At 42.7% G+C, this 17,754-nt stretch overlaps 1 protein-coding gene across 1 annotated transcript in view; it reads right to left on the reverse strand.

Annotated features, from left to right (window-relative positions):
• prdm10 (PR domain containing 10) overlaps window positions 1-16,902 on the reverse strand; it is a 170,125-nt gene extending 153,223 nt beyond the window's left edge. Inside the window, exons 1-2 of the mRNA XM_067970795.1 lie at window positions 16,776-16,902; window positions 592-746 (exon numbers count right to left, since the gene is read on the reverse strand). Of these exons, the coding sequence (XP_067826896.1) occupies window positions 592-642 (51 nt within the window). The 5' untranslated portion in view covers window positions 643-746; window positions 16,776-16,902. The remainder of the gene's footprint in view (window positions 1-591; window positions 747-16,775) is intronic.
• Between the last annotated feature and the right edge of the window lie 852 nt (window positions 16,903-17,754).

Consider the following 17,754-nt stretch of genomic DNA (forward strand, 5'->3'; position numbering starts at 1 on the left):
CTGTGATGTTTGATGGGGGAACTGCAGAACCAGGGCTCAACGTTTAAGAGCACATGGATCATTTTCCCTCACAAAATAAATCGCCAGAGTTCCAACATATCTTCCTGTTGTCAAACAGAATCCAATGCCCAAAACACCAGTTAAACTCCTGGAATTCTAAACACTGAATTCTGTTTTATAATGTGATCAGTCACCTGTGAACTACAGTGGCCCTGGCCATCATCCAGGGTCTGCAGTGAATATATACCCTGTAGGCACTGTAACAGCGGGAAACATTTGAACCTGTCCATTTAATTCAATGGAAGAAAAACATGGAATGTATTAAGCCTTCATAAATTTTCCTTTCTTCACTTCATCCCTCACATCTGTCATGTGTCTCAGTTCTCCCTCCTGTTCATTCCACATCTCCAATTCCCTCCCCTGGCTGGCCAAAGTGCTTCCCAGTTTGTGTGGGCACTAATTATTCAGGACCAATTGCAGAAACATCTGCTCGTGACTTGTCCTACGCAACAGCGTTGATCAGAGATTGAGCACCAGATATAGCAAGTGATCGCCATTTCAATGAGAAAAGATCGGAAAGGCTCCACTCACCTGATCGGATGGTGCGCCCCAGACAGGAGGACCCTCAGTCTTGGACTCCATACCTGAAGCACCTGCAGGGTCTTATGTGGCAACAGTGAGACAGCCTCAGCAAGCCAATTACCGGCTTCACATCTCTACATCAGGAACATCAAGACAGTTTAATCCTGTGAAAAAAAGCAAAACAATTGCAGCAAATATGAGCATAGCAGAAACTGTTCAACACCGGTTATACAAAATACCTGCTGAGTAAGGAGTAAGCAGAGCTGAGTGGGCAGTCCTAAACAAAGCAGCACTGCAAGTACAAGATTCCTGTGAATGCCCTATTTCAAGTCAGACAGGTTTCAAGACATTTCTTCACGTGGAACATGTCTGATATTTTTGAACACATGCAAAATTATTCCATTGCTACTGAATGGCAAAAGCCAACAAATAGACTGTGTGATAAACTGGATAGCCAGGTGGTGAAGGATAGACTACTGCCTGGTCTTCAGTTGCTTCCAAGCTTTTATTCACAGAGATCCATATTACCCACTCCACACCTAAGATCAGCTCTCATATAAATGGATACAAGAGAGTCCCCAATTGATACACACCATCTGAATACAACCAACATTAATTGATATAAATCATACGAATACAATTAACACTTTGCATCTGTTAATAGTTGAGCATCTTTACAACATTTACAAAATTGTAGATAAAGACTTTGGGGTAAAGTCACATACTGCGCTTAGAATGTGTTATATTTTAAATGCATCCAAAGCACAAAATACCACATTTTTACGGTGGTCAATATTTCAGCGAATCTCATTGATCTTATGACCAAATAGGAAAAGTTATCGGCAACCTCAATATTTCCTTACCCACGACACTATATATCCCTACAAACAACTATATACCCCTATAGACACTCAAGCCACTAAATACCACTGAAAATACCTACATATTGGTAGGGGGAGTAGAGAGAGAGATAGGAGGGGAAAAAAGTGTAGGGGACGGAGAGAGGGGGGAGCAGGGGACGGAGAGAGGGGGGAGCGGGAATGTGAAGATCCCAACTCTGCAATTGGCCACAAGAATGAGTGTAATTTTTGAAGTACAATTTGTTATAAATTCATACAAAACCACAGCTCAATTAACTCGCACAAGGCCCAATGAAGAATAAAATAGAGGTCCCAGGTGAAAAAAGAATTTAAGGTGTTTATACCCCTTCGTGGCATGAGCTCCACTTGACAAAAGAGGTAAGGGACAACATAAAAGTAAAAGAAAAAGCATACAAAAATGCAAAAAACAGCACAGATGTTGGTGACTAGGAGAGATTCAAAGACCAGCAAAAGGTGACAAAACAGACAGTAAGAGCTACAAAAAGGGAGTATGAAAAGAAACTTGTAAGGGATAGCATAATCAATACAAAAATGTTCACAATTACATTAGGAAAAAGAGGGTGGTCAAGAGCAATGTGGGCCCCTTAAAAATTGATAATAGTGATATTGTAAATGAAAATAAGGAAATGGCGGGCATGTTAAATAATTACTTTGCGTCAGTATTTACAGTAGAGGAAGAGATTAGCATGCCTGACACCCCAATGAAACTAATTTTGAATCAGGGACAGGGACTCACTATAATTAACGTAAGCAAATTAACGGTAATGAAGAAAATAATGGCACTTAAGAGTGACAAATCCCCAGGACCAGATGGTTTCCATCCCAAGGTGTTAAAGGAAGTAGGTGAGAACATTGTAGATGCCCTATCATCTTCCAAAGTTCTCTCGATTCAGGATCGGTTCCTATAGATTGGAAAATTGCACCTGTCACTCCGCTGTTTAAGAAAGGTGAGAGGGGGAAACCAGGGAATTATAGACCAGTTCGTCTACTATCTGTTGATGGGAAATTACTAGAATCTATAATTAAGGATAGACTGAACACCTTGAAAATTTTCAGCTGATCAGAGAGAGCCAGCATGGATTTGTAAAGTGTAGGTCATGCCTGACGAACCTGATTGAATTTTTTGAAGAGGCGACTAAAGTAGTGGTCAGGGGAATGTCTATGGATGTTGTTTATATGGTCTTCCAGAAGGCATTTGATAAAAGTCCCTCATAAGAGAAACTGAGGGCAAATTATTGACCTGGTTAGGACATTGGCTCAGCGGCAGGAGGCAGAGAGTAGGGATAATGGGCAGGTATTCAAATTGGCAGGACGTGCCTAGTGGTGTCCCACAGGAATTTGTGTTGGGGCCTCAACTATTCACTGTATTTATTAATGACTTAGATGATGGGATAGAGAGCCACATATCCAAGTTTGCCAATGACACAAAGATAGGCAGTACTGTAAGCAGTGTAGATGGAAGCATAAAATTATGGAGAGATATTAATAGATTAAGTGAATGGGCAAAATTGTGGCAAATGGATTTCAATGTAGGCAAATGTGAGATCATCCACTTTGGACCTAAGAAGGATAGATCAGAGTACTTTCTAAATGGTGACAAGTTCGAAATAGTGGAGGTCCAATGAGACTTAGGGGTCCATGTACATAGATCATTAAAATGTCATGGACAGGTATAGAAAATAATCAAAAAGACTAATGGAATGCTGGCCTTTATATCTAAAGGACTGGAACACAAGGGGGTAGAAGATATGCTACAGCTATACAAAGCCCTGGTTAGATCACACCTGTGTTCAGTTCTGGGCACCGCACCTTAGGAAGGATATACTGGCCTTGGACAGAGTGCAGCGTAGATTTACTAGAATGATACCCGGACTCCAAGGGTTAAATTACAAGGAGAGATTAGACAAACTAGGGTCGTATTCCCTGGAATTTAGAAGATTAAGGGGTGATTTGATCAAAGTTTCAAGATATTATGGGGAACTGATGGGTTAGATAGAGGGAGTCTAGGACCAGGGGATATAGCCTAAAAATAAGAACAAGGACTTTCAGGAGAAGTTAGGAAACACTTTTACACACAAAGGGTGGTGGAAGTTTGGATCTCACTTCCGTGAACGGCAGTTGATCCTAGTTCAATTGTTAATTTTAAATTTGAGATTGATAGATTTTTGTTAACCTAAGGTGTTAAACGGACTGCAGTGGTTCAAGAAGGCGGCTCACCACCATCTTCTCAAGGGCAATTAGGGATGGGCAATAAATACTGGCCTCTCCAGTGACGCCCACATCCCATGAATGAATTAAAAAAAAGGGATGTGGGGCTAAGGCGGGTATGTGGAGTTAGGTCACAAATCAGCCATGATCTCACTGAATGGCAAAACAGGCTTGAGGGGTTAAATGGCCTACTCCTGTTCCTCTGGCATCCTAACTGCACTGTAGAAAACCCGATAAATTGGTGTAACTAGGCTTCTAAAGAGCATTCAGAATTCTGCACTAAAAGCTTGAGGCTGTCAGGGTCCAGGGTAGACCATGGTAATGGATTAGAAAGTGGCCAAGGATAGAAAATACTGAATACTTGTTGGGGAAATCATGTTGACAGAGGAGGGGGCCATGGACTGCAGAGTGGGGTACCCCAGAGATCTGTATTTTGAACAATACTGTTTCTAATTTATGTCAATAACTTGGATTCAACCAAATTGGTCAAATCTGCAGATACTCGGAGTAGCAGTTCATTGAGGAGCAGATCAGGAATTCCAAAATGATTTGGACAATATGTAAGTGGGTAGAACAATGGCAGATAGAATTTAATGGCATTGTGCAGGCGGGAAGAAAAATATGCAAAATAAGTATTCCATGAATAGTGTTCAATTAGCTGAAGATGTAGTTGTAAGATCTTGGGGTCCTAGTAGACTCAAAGCTCAATGTCCAACCTCGACACAGCAGCAATCAAAAAAAGCCAACAGAATGTTGACTTGCACAGTCAAAACAGTAGAGAACATGTCAAAAGAAGTCATGCTCAAGGTGTAGCCCTACTACATGTCCGGTTTTAGTCACTGAGTCACAAGGGAGACATTCAAGCACGGAAGCCAACTCATTAAGGAGCCAGGAGACTAATCCCAAGTGTTATAAGTCTGAGTTATGAAGAAAGACTGCAGAAAGTTGGACTTTTCAGCCTTGAAAAGAAAATTTGAGATGCGTACTTAGAGGTAAATAAGATGGTATGCAATATGGAAAAGGTAAATCCTGAAGCAATACTTCAAACTAAATTGCAACAATAGGTCAAGATGACAGGTTCAAACAGGTAAAAGGCAAATCTAGGACAGATATCATTTAGTTCTTCTCCACACAAATAGTCATTAACAGTTGGAAAGGACTCACAGATAGAGTAGCGCTGGTGAAAACCCTAAAGAAACAACTGAATGCTGCAGTGGGTGGAGTGTACAGTCATTCTGGATTGATGAATGAAGATGGGCCAAATAGCTTTCCTTGTCTCTATTTACCTTGTGATCTCTCTGCTTTTTTTTGTTATTTGTTCTTGGGTGTCGGCCACATTGAGGGCATTAAGAGTCAAACACATCATGTGGGGCTAGAGCCACAAGTAGGCCTGACCAGGACAGGTGGCAGATGCCTCATTGAAGGACATTAGTGAGTCAGTTGGGTTTTTACAGCAATCTGGTAGTTCTAGGCCACAAATCACCAGAATTTAATTTCACAACTTGCCCTGGTGAGATTTGAAATCATGCCCTCCAGGTTGTTAGCCCAGTACCATTACCACTAGGCAGCTGTACCCACGCGTATGAAGGATTCAGACTGGTACATTCCTTTTGCCATGAACGTCTTCTACGACATGCATCAACCACGTCAAGCACTTGCACTGAACTTGGAGCAGGCTCGAACTTAGGAAAGCTGCATTAATGATAGAAAAAAGCAGATCTATCATGCTTGTCAATCACTAGGAAATATCCACCACATTACAAGATTTTAAAATCAGCAACTGGCATTATTGGTTGAACAGCTCCCATCACTCAAATGAAGAATGGTCAACTGGACAGGGCACTGTAAGGCTGCCAACGTACATGGAACTGTACTCGAACATGAATCAGCGCTTTCAGGAGAGCGAGGGAAAAAAGGGGAAACACAAGGAAAAAACCACTGGAAGCTAGCATCAACCAGAAGCCAGCCAACTATGGTGTGCCTCAGTCAGCTTAAGAATTGTCAGCTGGAGTGAAAATGGTGTTCATGTAGAGGTCATCTATTGAGTTCACTACCAACCTGTTCCCTGACTGTACAAAAAGACAATCTACTCAGAGGACAGAAACCACCGACCAAAATCTAGCCAAGAAAAAGAAATTAACCTTTTACCAACAAGGGAGGTAAAATGAACTCCAGCTGACAATGGGAGCAGGAACTAAGCATGCTGTTGGAAAAGGATAAGAACATAAGAAATGGGGGCAGGAGTAGGCCATCCAGCCCCTTGAGCCTGCTCCGACATTCAACAAGATCGTGGCTGATCTACTACCTCAACGCCATTTTCCTGCACCATCCCCATATCCCTTGATGCCTTTAATACCTAGAAATCTATTGATCTCTGTTTTGAATGTACTCAATGACTGAGCCTCCACACCCCTCTGGGGTAAAGAATTCCAAAGATTCACCACCCCGAGTGAAGAAATTTCTCCTCATCTCAGTTCGAAATGGCCTACCCTTATTCTGAGACTGTGACCCCCTGGTTCGACACTCCCCAGCCAGGGGAAACATCCTCCTTGCATCTACCCTGTTGAGCCCTGTAAGAATTTTGTATGTTTCAATGAGATCACCTCTCATTCTTCTAAACTCTAGAGAATACAGGCCTAGTCTATTCAATCTCTCCTCATATCACAATCCCGCCATCCCAGGAATCAGTCAAGTGAACCTTCGTTGCACTCCCTCTATGGCAAGTATATCCTTTCTTAGGTAAGGAGACCAAAATTGTACACAATACTCCAGGTGCGGTCTCACCAAGGCCCTATATAATTGCAATAAGACATCTTTACTCCTGTACTCAAATCCTCTTGTAATAAAGGCCAACATACCACTTGCCTTCCTAATTGCTTGCTGCAGCTGCATGTTAGCTTTCAGTGTCTCATGTACAAGGACACCCAGGTCCCTTTGTACATCAACATTTCCCAATCTCTCACCATTTAAAAAATACAATGCATTTCTGTTTTTCCTACCAAAGTGGATAATTTCATATTTTTCCACATTATAGTCCATCTGCCATATTTTTGCCCACTCACTTAGCCTGTCTATATCCCCTTGAAGCCTCTTTGCATCCTCCTCACGACTCACATTCCCATCTAGTTTTGTGTCATCACCAAACTTGGAAATATTACATTTGGTCCCATCATCCATAGATTGTGAATAGCTGGGGCCCAAACACCGATCCCTGCGGTACCCCACTAGTCACAGTCTGCCAACCTGAAAAAGACCCGTTTATTGCTACTCTCTGTTTTCTGTCTGTTAACCAATTCTCAATCCACGCCAGTATATTGCCCCCAATTCCACGTGCTCTAACTTTGCTCACCAACCTCCTGTGTGGGACCTTATCGAAAGCCTTCTGAAAATCCAAATACACCACATCCACTGGTTCCCCCTTATCTATTCTATTAGTTACATCCTCAAAAAACTCCAATAGGTTTGTCAAACATGATTTCCCTTTCATAAATCCATGTTGACTCTGCCAAATCCTATTATTATTTTCTAAGTGTCCTGTTATCACATCCTTTATAATAGATTCTAGCATTTTCCCTACTACTGATGTCAGGCCAACAGGTCTGTAGTTCCCTGTTTTTTCTCTCCCTCCTTTCTTAAATAGTAGAGTTACATTTGCCACCCTCCAATCTGCAGGAACCGTTCCAGAATCTATAGAATTTTGGAAGGTGACAACCAATGCATTCACTATCTCTACAGCCACCTCTTTCAAAACCCTGGGATGTAGATCATCAGGTCCTTGGGATTTATCAGCTTTCAGTCCCATTAATTTCTCTCGTACTATTTTTTTTTACTAATACTAATTTCTTTCAGTTCCTCATTCTCGCCAGACCCTTGGTTCTCTAGTATTTCTAGGAGGTTTTTTGAGTCTTCTTGAAGGCATTCAGCATGCTTGGTTTCATTGGTCAGAACATTGAATACAGGAGTTGGGATGTCTTATTGAAGTTGTACAAGACATTAGTAAGGCCACACTTGGAATACTGTGTACAGTTCTGGTCACCCTATTATAGAAAGGATATTATTAAACTAGAAAGAGTGCAGAAAAGATTGACTAGGATGCTACCGGGACTTGATGGTTTGACTTATAGGGAGAGGTTAGACAGACTGGGACTTTTTTCCCTGGAGAGTAGGAGGTTAAGGGGTGATCTTATAGAAGTCTATAAAATAATGAGGGGCATCGATAAGGTAGATAGTCAAAATCTTTCCCCAAAGGTAGGGGAGTCTATAATGAGGGGGCATAGATTTAAGGTGAGAGGGGAGAGATACAAAAGGGTCCAGAGGGGCAATTTTTTCACTCAAAGGGTGGTGAGTGTCTGGAACGAGCTGCCAGAGGCAGTAGTAGAGGCGGGGACAATTTTGTCTTTTAAAAAGCATTTGGGCAGTTCCATGGGTAAGATGGGTATAGAGGGATATGGGCCAAGTGCAGGCAATTGGGACTAGCTTAGTGGTATAAACTGGGCGACATGGACATGTTGGGCCGAAGGGCCTGTTTCCATGTTGTAAACTTCTATGATTCTATGATTCCGTGAAGACAGACACAAAGTATTTGTTTAATTTCTTTGCCATTTCCTTATTCCCCATTATAAATTCTCCCATCTCTGTCTGGATGTTGTACATGACATCTGATCAAGTTGTGTGCACAAGGCATAATGTTTTTAAGAGGGACAGTACACCAGGGTGTAAGTAACTGAGTCACAGGCATGAAAACAAAACAGATAACTGGAACTTTTAACAGCTTTATTCTCTTTCACTGATAGACAAGAAATGTCGCAAGGTGATCTCACACAAAGGCAGATTCACTTGTGATCTTTGATGCTCTCACAATGGGCTGGTTATATTAACAGAAGAAAATTTAAATGTTTACCACTCAAAACCTTGAACACTAAGCATGAACGTGTTTAATTTGCACGCAAGATATGAATGACACCATTACACTCCTGAAAACACGCATGCAGCAAATAACCAGAAATGAAGTGATACTGGAGCTGGTTGTGGAGGTTAACACCAGCATTACCAAGAGATCATACAGAACAAACTATTCACCATGACTGGTGAAGGATATAGGAGGAGCATAAGGTAGGAGAGAAGGAGAGCTAATTTGAGTCTATTCATCTTAGCCAACCATTTAGTTCAACAGTCAGAAGCAACAAAGACCATTTCCATCTCTTTTCTACTTTCAACCCTGCACCTTTGACATACCAGCAAGATCTGATTTCTTAATGTCTCAACTGAATCCACATGTACTTAGTATTAATCTAGTGTATCGTCACAACACTAAAGATAGATTCAACTTAGCTTTAGCATTTTTCAAAAATTCCTTCTCAGGATATGGGCACTGCTGGCGAGGCCAGCATTTATTGATCATCCCGAGTTGCCCCTTGAGAAGGTGGTGGGCAGCCTTCTTCATGAACCGCTGCAGTCCGTGTGGTGAAGGTTCTCCCACAGTACTGTCAGGTCGGGAGTTCCAGGGTTTTGACCCAGCGACGATGAAGGAGCAGCGATTTATGTCCAAGTTGGGATGGTGTGTGACTTGGAGGGGAACTTGGAGGTGATGCTGCCCTTCTAGGTAGTAGAGATAGTGGGTTTGGGAGGTGCTGGCAAAAAAAGCTTTGGCAAATTGCTGCAGTGCACCCTGTAGATAGTGCACACTGCAGTCACGGTGTGCCGGTGGTGGAGGGAGTGGCTGGGATGCCAATCAAGCGAACTGTTTGTCCTGAAAGGTACTGAGATTCTTGAGTGTTGTTGTAACTGCACCCATCTTAATTTTATAATTATGCCTCCTATTCAGCACAAAGAGTATGATTTTAAAACTTGGCATCGTAATTCCACCCCCCCACCCTCCCCCCAATTTTCTCTTCACCCCCCCCCAACCACCCCAATTTTCTCTTCATCCCCCCCCAACCACCCCAATTTTCTCTTCCCCACCGCCCCCCCCCCCCAAGTTTTCTCTACCCAACACCCCCCCCACCAACTCCCCAAAAACAGGTTGAGTTCATGTAGCCTCGCTTCCTGGCTCAGTAATTCAGATCCACCCTCGATCAAACCCATCTTTAAATTTGTTCCAATGTTTTGATATCTTTATGTATCGTGCGTAAAATTTCACAATACTTTAAGCATGGTCTCACGAAGACAGCATCAGAAATAAACATTTATTTGGTGCATTTGCATTTATTTATAATCATTTACATGGTGCCGCTTATTCTCGGGATGTTCCAAAGCTCTCAACAATGAATAGATTAATTTTGAAGAGCAATCACTATTATGTAGGCAATCACAGCAGCCAATTTTGACACAGCAAAGTCCCACAAACATTGCCTGAAAACCTCTAATCTTGTTTTTTCCCAAAATTTATTATTTCACACTTCTCCACATTTAATTGCATTTTCTATCAAATATTTCACAGCCCCCCCTCAATGTTTGCCAAATCCCCTACTTTATCATCCGCAAATTTTGAAATTGTGCTCCCTATGCCCAAGTCCAAATCCCCTGCCTATATCAAGATCGTGATGTGGAGATGCCGGTGATGGACTGGGGTTGACAATTGTAAACAATTTTACAACACCAAGTTATAGTCCAGCAATTTTATTTTAAATTCACAAGCTTTCGGAGGCTTCCCCCTTCGTCAGGTGACATCGTTCACCTGACGAAGGGGGAAGCCTCCGAAAGCTTGTGAATTTAAAATAAAATTGCTGGACTATAACTTGGTGTTGTAAAATTGTTTACAATATATCAAGATCAACAGTGGGACCGGCACCAATCCTTTTCCAAAAGCAAGCAACATCCATTAACCCTAAAACTTGCTGACATGAACTAAACTTTCATCCTCCTCCTCGTGTACACCTACATTCCCACATCCACCTGACAAAATATTTATTTACTCTCTACTATACCTTCATCCTCCACACCTAGATTTGCCCCGGAACAGTTTTACTTTTTATATGCTTATGCATGTCCCTATTGTTTTCTTTTATATTTTCTACTAGCCATTTTTCATTTTTTTTTTTGCCATTCTGACCTCCCTTTTCACCTCCCCAGTACACATTCTTTACTACTCATCATTCTCGTTAGTATAGTTAGCTTTGGTTTTATTATGTTCCTCCCTTTTAGGTTTCAGTTTAGCTTTCATTTTTCTATTTATTGACACAACTCTATTCTTTGATTCACACCCTTTATGCAATACAGCAATATATCTATTTTGTATTCTATTCATCTCACATTTGAAGATTCCTCACTGCTGATCCACCGTCCCATTTGCTGCATGTTCTGCCCAGTTAATTTGTGCCAGATCCTTTTCTATCTCGCTGAACGTTGCTATTTTCCAGTCCAGCATCCTCATCGTTGATTTTTCATTCTCCTTTTCCATTTTTACGTTAAACCTAACTTTGTTGTGATTGCTATCTCCCAATTGTTCTCATCCTCTCATCAGTTATTTCCAACAACCTAAACAAGCAATGCGTCTTTCCTTGTCAGACTAGAAACAATGATCTAGGAAGCAGTCTTGGAAAAATTCTGAACAGCATTCCCCAGAGACCACGTATATTACATTTATCTCAGTCAATCTTAGGATAATTTAAATAACCCAATATTGCTCTGTTATACTTGTATATGTCTCACAGCTGTATACAGATCTCCCCCCTCGATTTCACCTTCACTGTTGATGGCCTGCAATGTACATCGAGTATGGCACCATTTCCATTCCTATTTCTTAACTCGATCTACATGGATTCTGTACCAGAACATCTTTACATGCTTGCACTATAACAGATTATTTTACTTGCATACCTTACATCCTTTTTTCCCCCTCTCTCCATCACTCCTGAAACTGTTATAACCAGTCAAATTAGGATCTCACACTGTTCAAGCCAAAACCACTTCTCCGTTATAGGTACTATACCCCTTTATAGCTATTAATATTTCTAATTCTCCAATTTTGTTTGAATGCTTTGTGCATTTACACATACACCTCAATCCTGACCCTATTTTTGAAATGTTGATCCTTATTCTTTTTCCTGGTTTCCTCAATTATCCCCAGATATTCCTTGTCCCTTCTACAAATGTTTGTATCTCTCAACTTCAAAGCCTCACATCCCTTTCTCCTCCAGTAACACTTTGGCAGTATTTATTTCAACTAAGTCTGCTGCTTCTGTTTCAATAACTTGGTCGGTCCTGTTCTTCTCAAATGCCAAACCTACACTTTCCCCTTCACTGGTCGTATTAATTTAAATCCTCCCCACCCCTCTATTTACCCTCTCTGCAAGATCTGAATACCTATCAATGATATGGAACCGGAGTGACATTCAATTTGCTGATAACATGAAGCTCTGTGGGCAGTAAAAAGGAGTTCCATTATCTTCAGAGATATGGACCAATTGTGAGGGTGGGCTGAGACATAACAGGTGGACTAGAATGTAGATATAAATGTAAAAGAACACGTATATAGCCTATATTATTTGTAAGCTGGGTTCGTAAATGTGAACATTATATTTATTTTTTCTCATCGGCACACATGGCAAAATCGAGTTGGGCCAGATAGCATGAAACAGTCATATTCTATAATACTTTGTGGGATTGTAGGATAGGGCAAAGTCCAACCACAGGGGGATAGATCTGCTGGCTCCTCTAAGGAGAAGGGGCAACTAAAATCTCAGGTAGGAGTGGCTACATCACACAAGAAATTCCATTCAAATGGTGAATTCCAAGAAAGGAAAATCGAAGAAAACAAGCCCATCAGTCTGACGAAGTACCCAGTAAGTCAGATCATACCACATGTTGGTACTCAAGGGTCACCAGACACAAACTAAGGCTGTAAACACAGGCTGATAGCATGAAAGAATCTACTTTGTCATAGGCTAATGGATTAAAAGGAAACGATCAATTCACTCAGTATAAGCAAGTGATCGAACCTGGGACCCTCCCACTCTATACGGATCACCTGGTTTCTGAGTAACCTGCAGTACCACATAATAAACTGGTTAGCAAAATTCATGCTCATGGGATTAAAGGGACAGTGGCTGCGTGGATACGAAATTGGCTAAGAGACAGAAAGCAGAGAGCAGTGGTGAACGGTTGTTTTTCAGACTGGAGGGAAGTATACAGTGGTGTTCCCCAAGGGGTCAGTATTGGGACCACTGCTCTTTGATATATATTAACAACCTGAACTTGGGTAGACATGGCATAACTTCAAAGTTTGCAGATGACACGAAACTCAATTGTAGTGAACAGTGAGGAAGATAGCAACAGACTTCAGGAGGATATAGGCAGACTGGTGAAATGGGCAGACACGTGGCAGATGGAATTTAATGCAGAGAAGTGTGAAGTGATACATTTTGGTAGGAAGAATGAGGAGAGGCAATATAAACTAAATGGTACAATTCTAAAGGGAGTGCTGGAACAGAGAGACCTGGGGGCATATGTACATAAGTCTTTAAAAGGTGGCAGGACAAGTTGAGAAGGCTGTTAAAAAGGACATTCAGGGCTTTACAAATAGAGGCACAGACTACAAAATCAAGTTATTCTAAACCTTAATACATCACAGGTTAGGCTGCACATTTTAGGAAAGATGTCAAGGCCTTAGAGAGGGTGCAGAGGAGATTGACTAGAATGGTACCAGGAATGAAAGACTTCAGTTTCATGCAGAGACTGGAGAAACTGGAGTTGTTCACCTTAGAGCAGAGAAGGTTAAGGAGAGATTTGATAAGAGGCGTTCAAAACTATGAAGGGTTTTGGTAGAGTAAATAAAGAGAAACTGTTTCCAGTGGCAGAAGGGTCAGTAACCAGAGGACACAGATTTACAGTAATTGGCAAAAGACCCAGAGGCGAAATGAGGAAAAAAATGTTTACGCAGCAAGCTGTTGTGATCTGGAATGCACTGCCTGAAAGGGTGGTGGAGGCAGATTCAACAGCAACTTTCAAAATGGAATTGGGTAAATATTACATTGAGTTACACCGAGACAACAGCTCAGAAACAGGCCATTCAGCCCAACCGGTCTATGCCAGCTCTCATGCTCCACAGGAGCCTCCTCCCTCCCTACTTCATCTACCCCTATCAGCATACCTTTCTATTCCTTTCTACTTCATGTGCTTATCAAGCTTCTCCTTAAACGCATCTATGCTATTTGCCTCAACTGCTCCTTGTGGTAGCGCGTTCCACTCTTTGGGTAAATAAATTTCTCCTGAATGCCCTACTGGATTTATCTTGTATTGAAGACCTCTAGTTTTAGACTCCTCCACAAGTGGAAACATCTTCTCGACATCTACTGAATCAAACCCTTTCATTGTCTTAAAGACATGTATCAGGTCACACCTGAACCTTCTCTTTTCTAGAGAAAAGAGCCCCAGCCTGTCTAGTCTTTCCTGATAAGTATATCCTCTCTCAGTTCTGGTATCAACCTTCTGAATCTTTCTGCACCTTCTCCAATGCCTCTATATCCTTTTTATAATATGACCAGAACTATGCACAGTACTCCAAGTGTGGTCCAACCAAGGTTCCATACAAGTTTAACATGACCTCTCTGCTTTTCAAAGAAATGAAGCCCAGTGCTTGGTTTGCCTTTTTTATACCTTGTTAACCTGTGTCACTACTTTTAGTGATTTGTGTATCCGTACCGAGATCCCTTCACTCCTCTACCCCATTTAGACTCTTATTATCCAAGCAATATGTGCCCTCCTTATTCTGCTGGCCATGAACCACCTCACACTTAAGTATATTGAAATTCATTTGCCAATTACACGTCCATTCTGCCTATTAACTGTACCCCCCAATTTCATGTCATCTGCAAATACATGAAGACGAAAAATTTGCAAGGCTATGGAGAAAGAGCAGAGGTTGGGACTAATTGGATAGCTCCTTCAAAGAGCCGGCACAGGCACGGTGGGCTGAATGGTCTCCTTCTGTGCTGTATTATGCCATGATTTTTCTGAGTAGAAAGTTCCAGCTGAACAGCTACCATCAGCCAAATGGTGTTTGTAGTCTATACTGTAATTTCTCTGGACGATAAGCATAGGAACGGAGGACACAAGTACATGGTTAGAGATTAGGAAAAACATGTTCTTTTCCACAGGAAAGTGAATATGTAGAACAGGCTGCTAGAGGAGAGAGTTGATTCTGGGTTAATCAGCACCTTTAAGAATTGGATTGATACCTGTTCAGAAGAAGCACTGAAGTTAAAGAGCTATTAACAGACATGGGTGATTTTCTTTTCAGGGGAGGTGGAAAAGCTTAGTGTTTCTCAAAACAGTAATATGGTGAGTCCATGACAGAATAATCACACCTGGATTTTGGATAGAGCAGGCCATGTCTCATTCTTGCCAGTTTGAAGGATTTCAATGGGACAGTTTTACTCATCATCAAAACATAGTTTGAACATAAGAACATAAGAAATAGGAGCAGGAGTAGGCCAATCGGCCCCTCGAGCCTGCTCCGCCATTCAATAAGATCATGGCTGATCTGATCCTAACCTCAAATCTAAATTCATGTCCAATTTCTTGCCCACTCCCCGTAACCCCTAATTCCCTTTACTTCTAGTGTCAGACTGTATGATGGTGAGTTGGTCAAGTACGCCTGGCCTTAAACCAGTTACTATCACATGGTCTGACACCATGTGCAGGTCACATTCATATTTAAAATCGACAATTCTCCTGGTGTCCTCTTATCTTGCCAAATTGACTGCAACTTCAAGTTTTATCCCAGACAAGTTTGCTGTGAGGATGATGGGATTGATTTATAACAAGATGTGGTGCCTCCAAGTTTTTTCCATCACTTCAGTCTCACCTGCTCTCTGGAAATTTCTATCAGCTCGTCCCATCGCTGAAGAAAAGTAACCCCGCCCATCGCTATGAAAGGTCTCCTCACTTACACTTCCAACTAACCATATTGCCTTTATACCAATGACTTACTTTTTGAAGTTTATAACCGAATCCACATTTGGTTTCGGTGTGGCCATTCCACTTGTAGCCTCCGTGCCTGATACATTTTCTGGATTTCTTTTCTTGTAAACACTGCTCATTCAATGGTCTCTGCCTGGGCACCTGCACAGGCTTTGACATGGCCTTAAAATAGTTACTATCACATGGTCTGACACCGTGTGCACTTGACCAACTCACCATCATACAGTCTGACACCAAAAATATGTTTTGATGATGAGTAACACTGCCCTTGAAATCCTTCAGATTGCATCTACAGCCTCCTGCTACCAATCACATAAGCTACATTTTCCCCATTTAAGAAATGCAGTCAGCCCGATCTAAGGGCCACAGCCATCTACAGCTGATTGAAACTGTTGGTCGCTTCCAGCTGCTAATCCAATGCTACATCCAATATGATCTTAAAAATCACAAGCATAAAGCAGAAGCCCCTATCTAAAAAGTGTGCCTGCAGAACAGTGCTTCCACCAAGAAACCTCAACAAATCTTGAACAACCATTCACACTTGCCACAGAATGTACTTTATTCAACTCAATAGAAATTTTACATAAAGAGTGAAATCTGCCATTAAACTCTGTGGGAAGAATGGTACATTCACCCTTTGCAGGCAGCTATGGCACATGTCCCTGGTGTTTCTGGGTAAAGGCACCAACTAGTTTGATGCTGAACCACACAGACCAAAGGTTCCCAGGTTCAATCCAATAATCTGTGCTAAATCAGGGCAGCAGTTAGGGGCTGCAAATAGCATCTCCATCCTTTCGCGGGAGAAGGCACGGTACCAGCCAGAGCGGCCTGGCAGCAAGTGCACGTTAACCTCAGGGTTAACTTATGGAGATGTCCTGCATGGTACCCATAGTGTGCTTGCCCAGAATAAAGGACAGTATTTTACCACAAATCAACCACTGGGTAGAAAATCAGGATTGGCAACCAGAAATCATCATAGCACCGCGTCACAGTGTGAACTACAATCAGCATGTTAGAAAGCAATTTGGCCATAATTAACAAAACAGAATTACTTAATGAATTAGTACAACTGAAGTTTCAACTCTACAAAAATATGCTAATTGTGTACCAACAGGACAAAAGCAAGAATCCATCACAACAATGATGACAATCTCTCAGTCCCCAACTCACTAAGTTACTGACCTCCATGCCCTCAGCACCATCGATCCACATTACCCTGTGCACCACCACTCCCGTTCTCCGACATCATTTATCCCAACGCCTCCTCACTGATACCCCTCAGTCCCTCTCCTTCCTTTCTTTCCCCTCACCTTCTCCCTCCTACCCCCACCTCCATCCACTCTCCGCCCCTCCGCTCACCCTATCCCCTCCCTCCATTCTCTCCCTCCGCTCATTCCCCTCTCCTCATTCTCCCCTCCCTCATTCCCTCTCTCCCCCCAACTCATTCTTCCCCCTCTCTCCCCCCAACTCATTCTTCCCCCCCCTCTCCCCCAACTCATTCTTCCCCCCCCCTCTCCCCCCAACTCATTCTTCCCCCCCCAACTCATTCTTCCCCCCCCAACTCATTCTTCCCCCCCCAACTCATTCTTCCCCCCCCCCAAACTCATTCTTCCCCCCCCCCAAACTCATTCTTCCCCCCCCCAAACTCATTCTTCCCCCCCCCAAACTCATTCTTCCCCCACCCCAACTCATTCTTCCCCCCTCCCCCAACTCATTCTTTCCCCCCCTCTCTCCCCCCAACTCATTCTTTCCCCCCCCTCTCTCCCCCCAACTCATTCTTTCCCCCCCTCTCTCCCCCCAACTCATTCTTTCCCCCCCTCTCTCCCCCCAACTCATTCTTTCCCCCCCCTCTCTCCCCCAACTCATTCTTTCCCCCCCCTCTCTCCCCCAACTCATTCTTTCCCCCCCCTCTCTCCCCCCAACTCATTCTTTCCCCCCCCCTCTCTCCCCCAACTCATTCTTCCTCTTCCCCCTCATTCTGCCCCTCTCTCTCCCCCCTCATTCTGCCCCCCCTCTCTCTCCCCCCTCATTCTGCCCCCCCTCTCTCTCCCCCCTCATTCTTCCCCCTCTCTCTCTCTCCCCCCTCATTCTTCCCCATACCCCCTCTCTCCTCATTCTTCCCCTCACCCTCCTCCATTCTTCTCTCTCTCCCCCCCTCATA

The sequence above is a fragment of the Heptranchias perlo genome, chromosome 33, assembly GCF_035084215.1.
Source record: "Heptranchias perlo isolate sHepPer1 chromosome 33, sHepPer1.hap1, whole genome shotgun sequence".
Taxonomy (NCBI): domain Eukaryota; kingdom Metazoa; phylum Chordata; class Chondrichthyes; order Hexanchiformes; family Hexanchidae; genus Heptranchias; species Heptranchias perlo.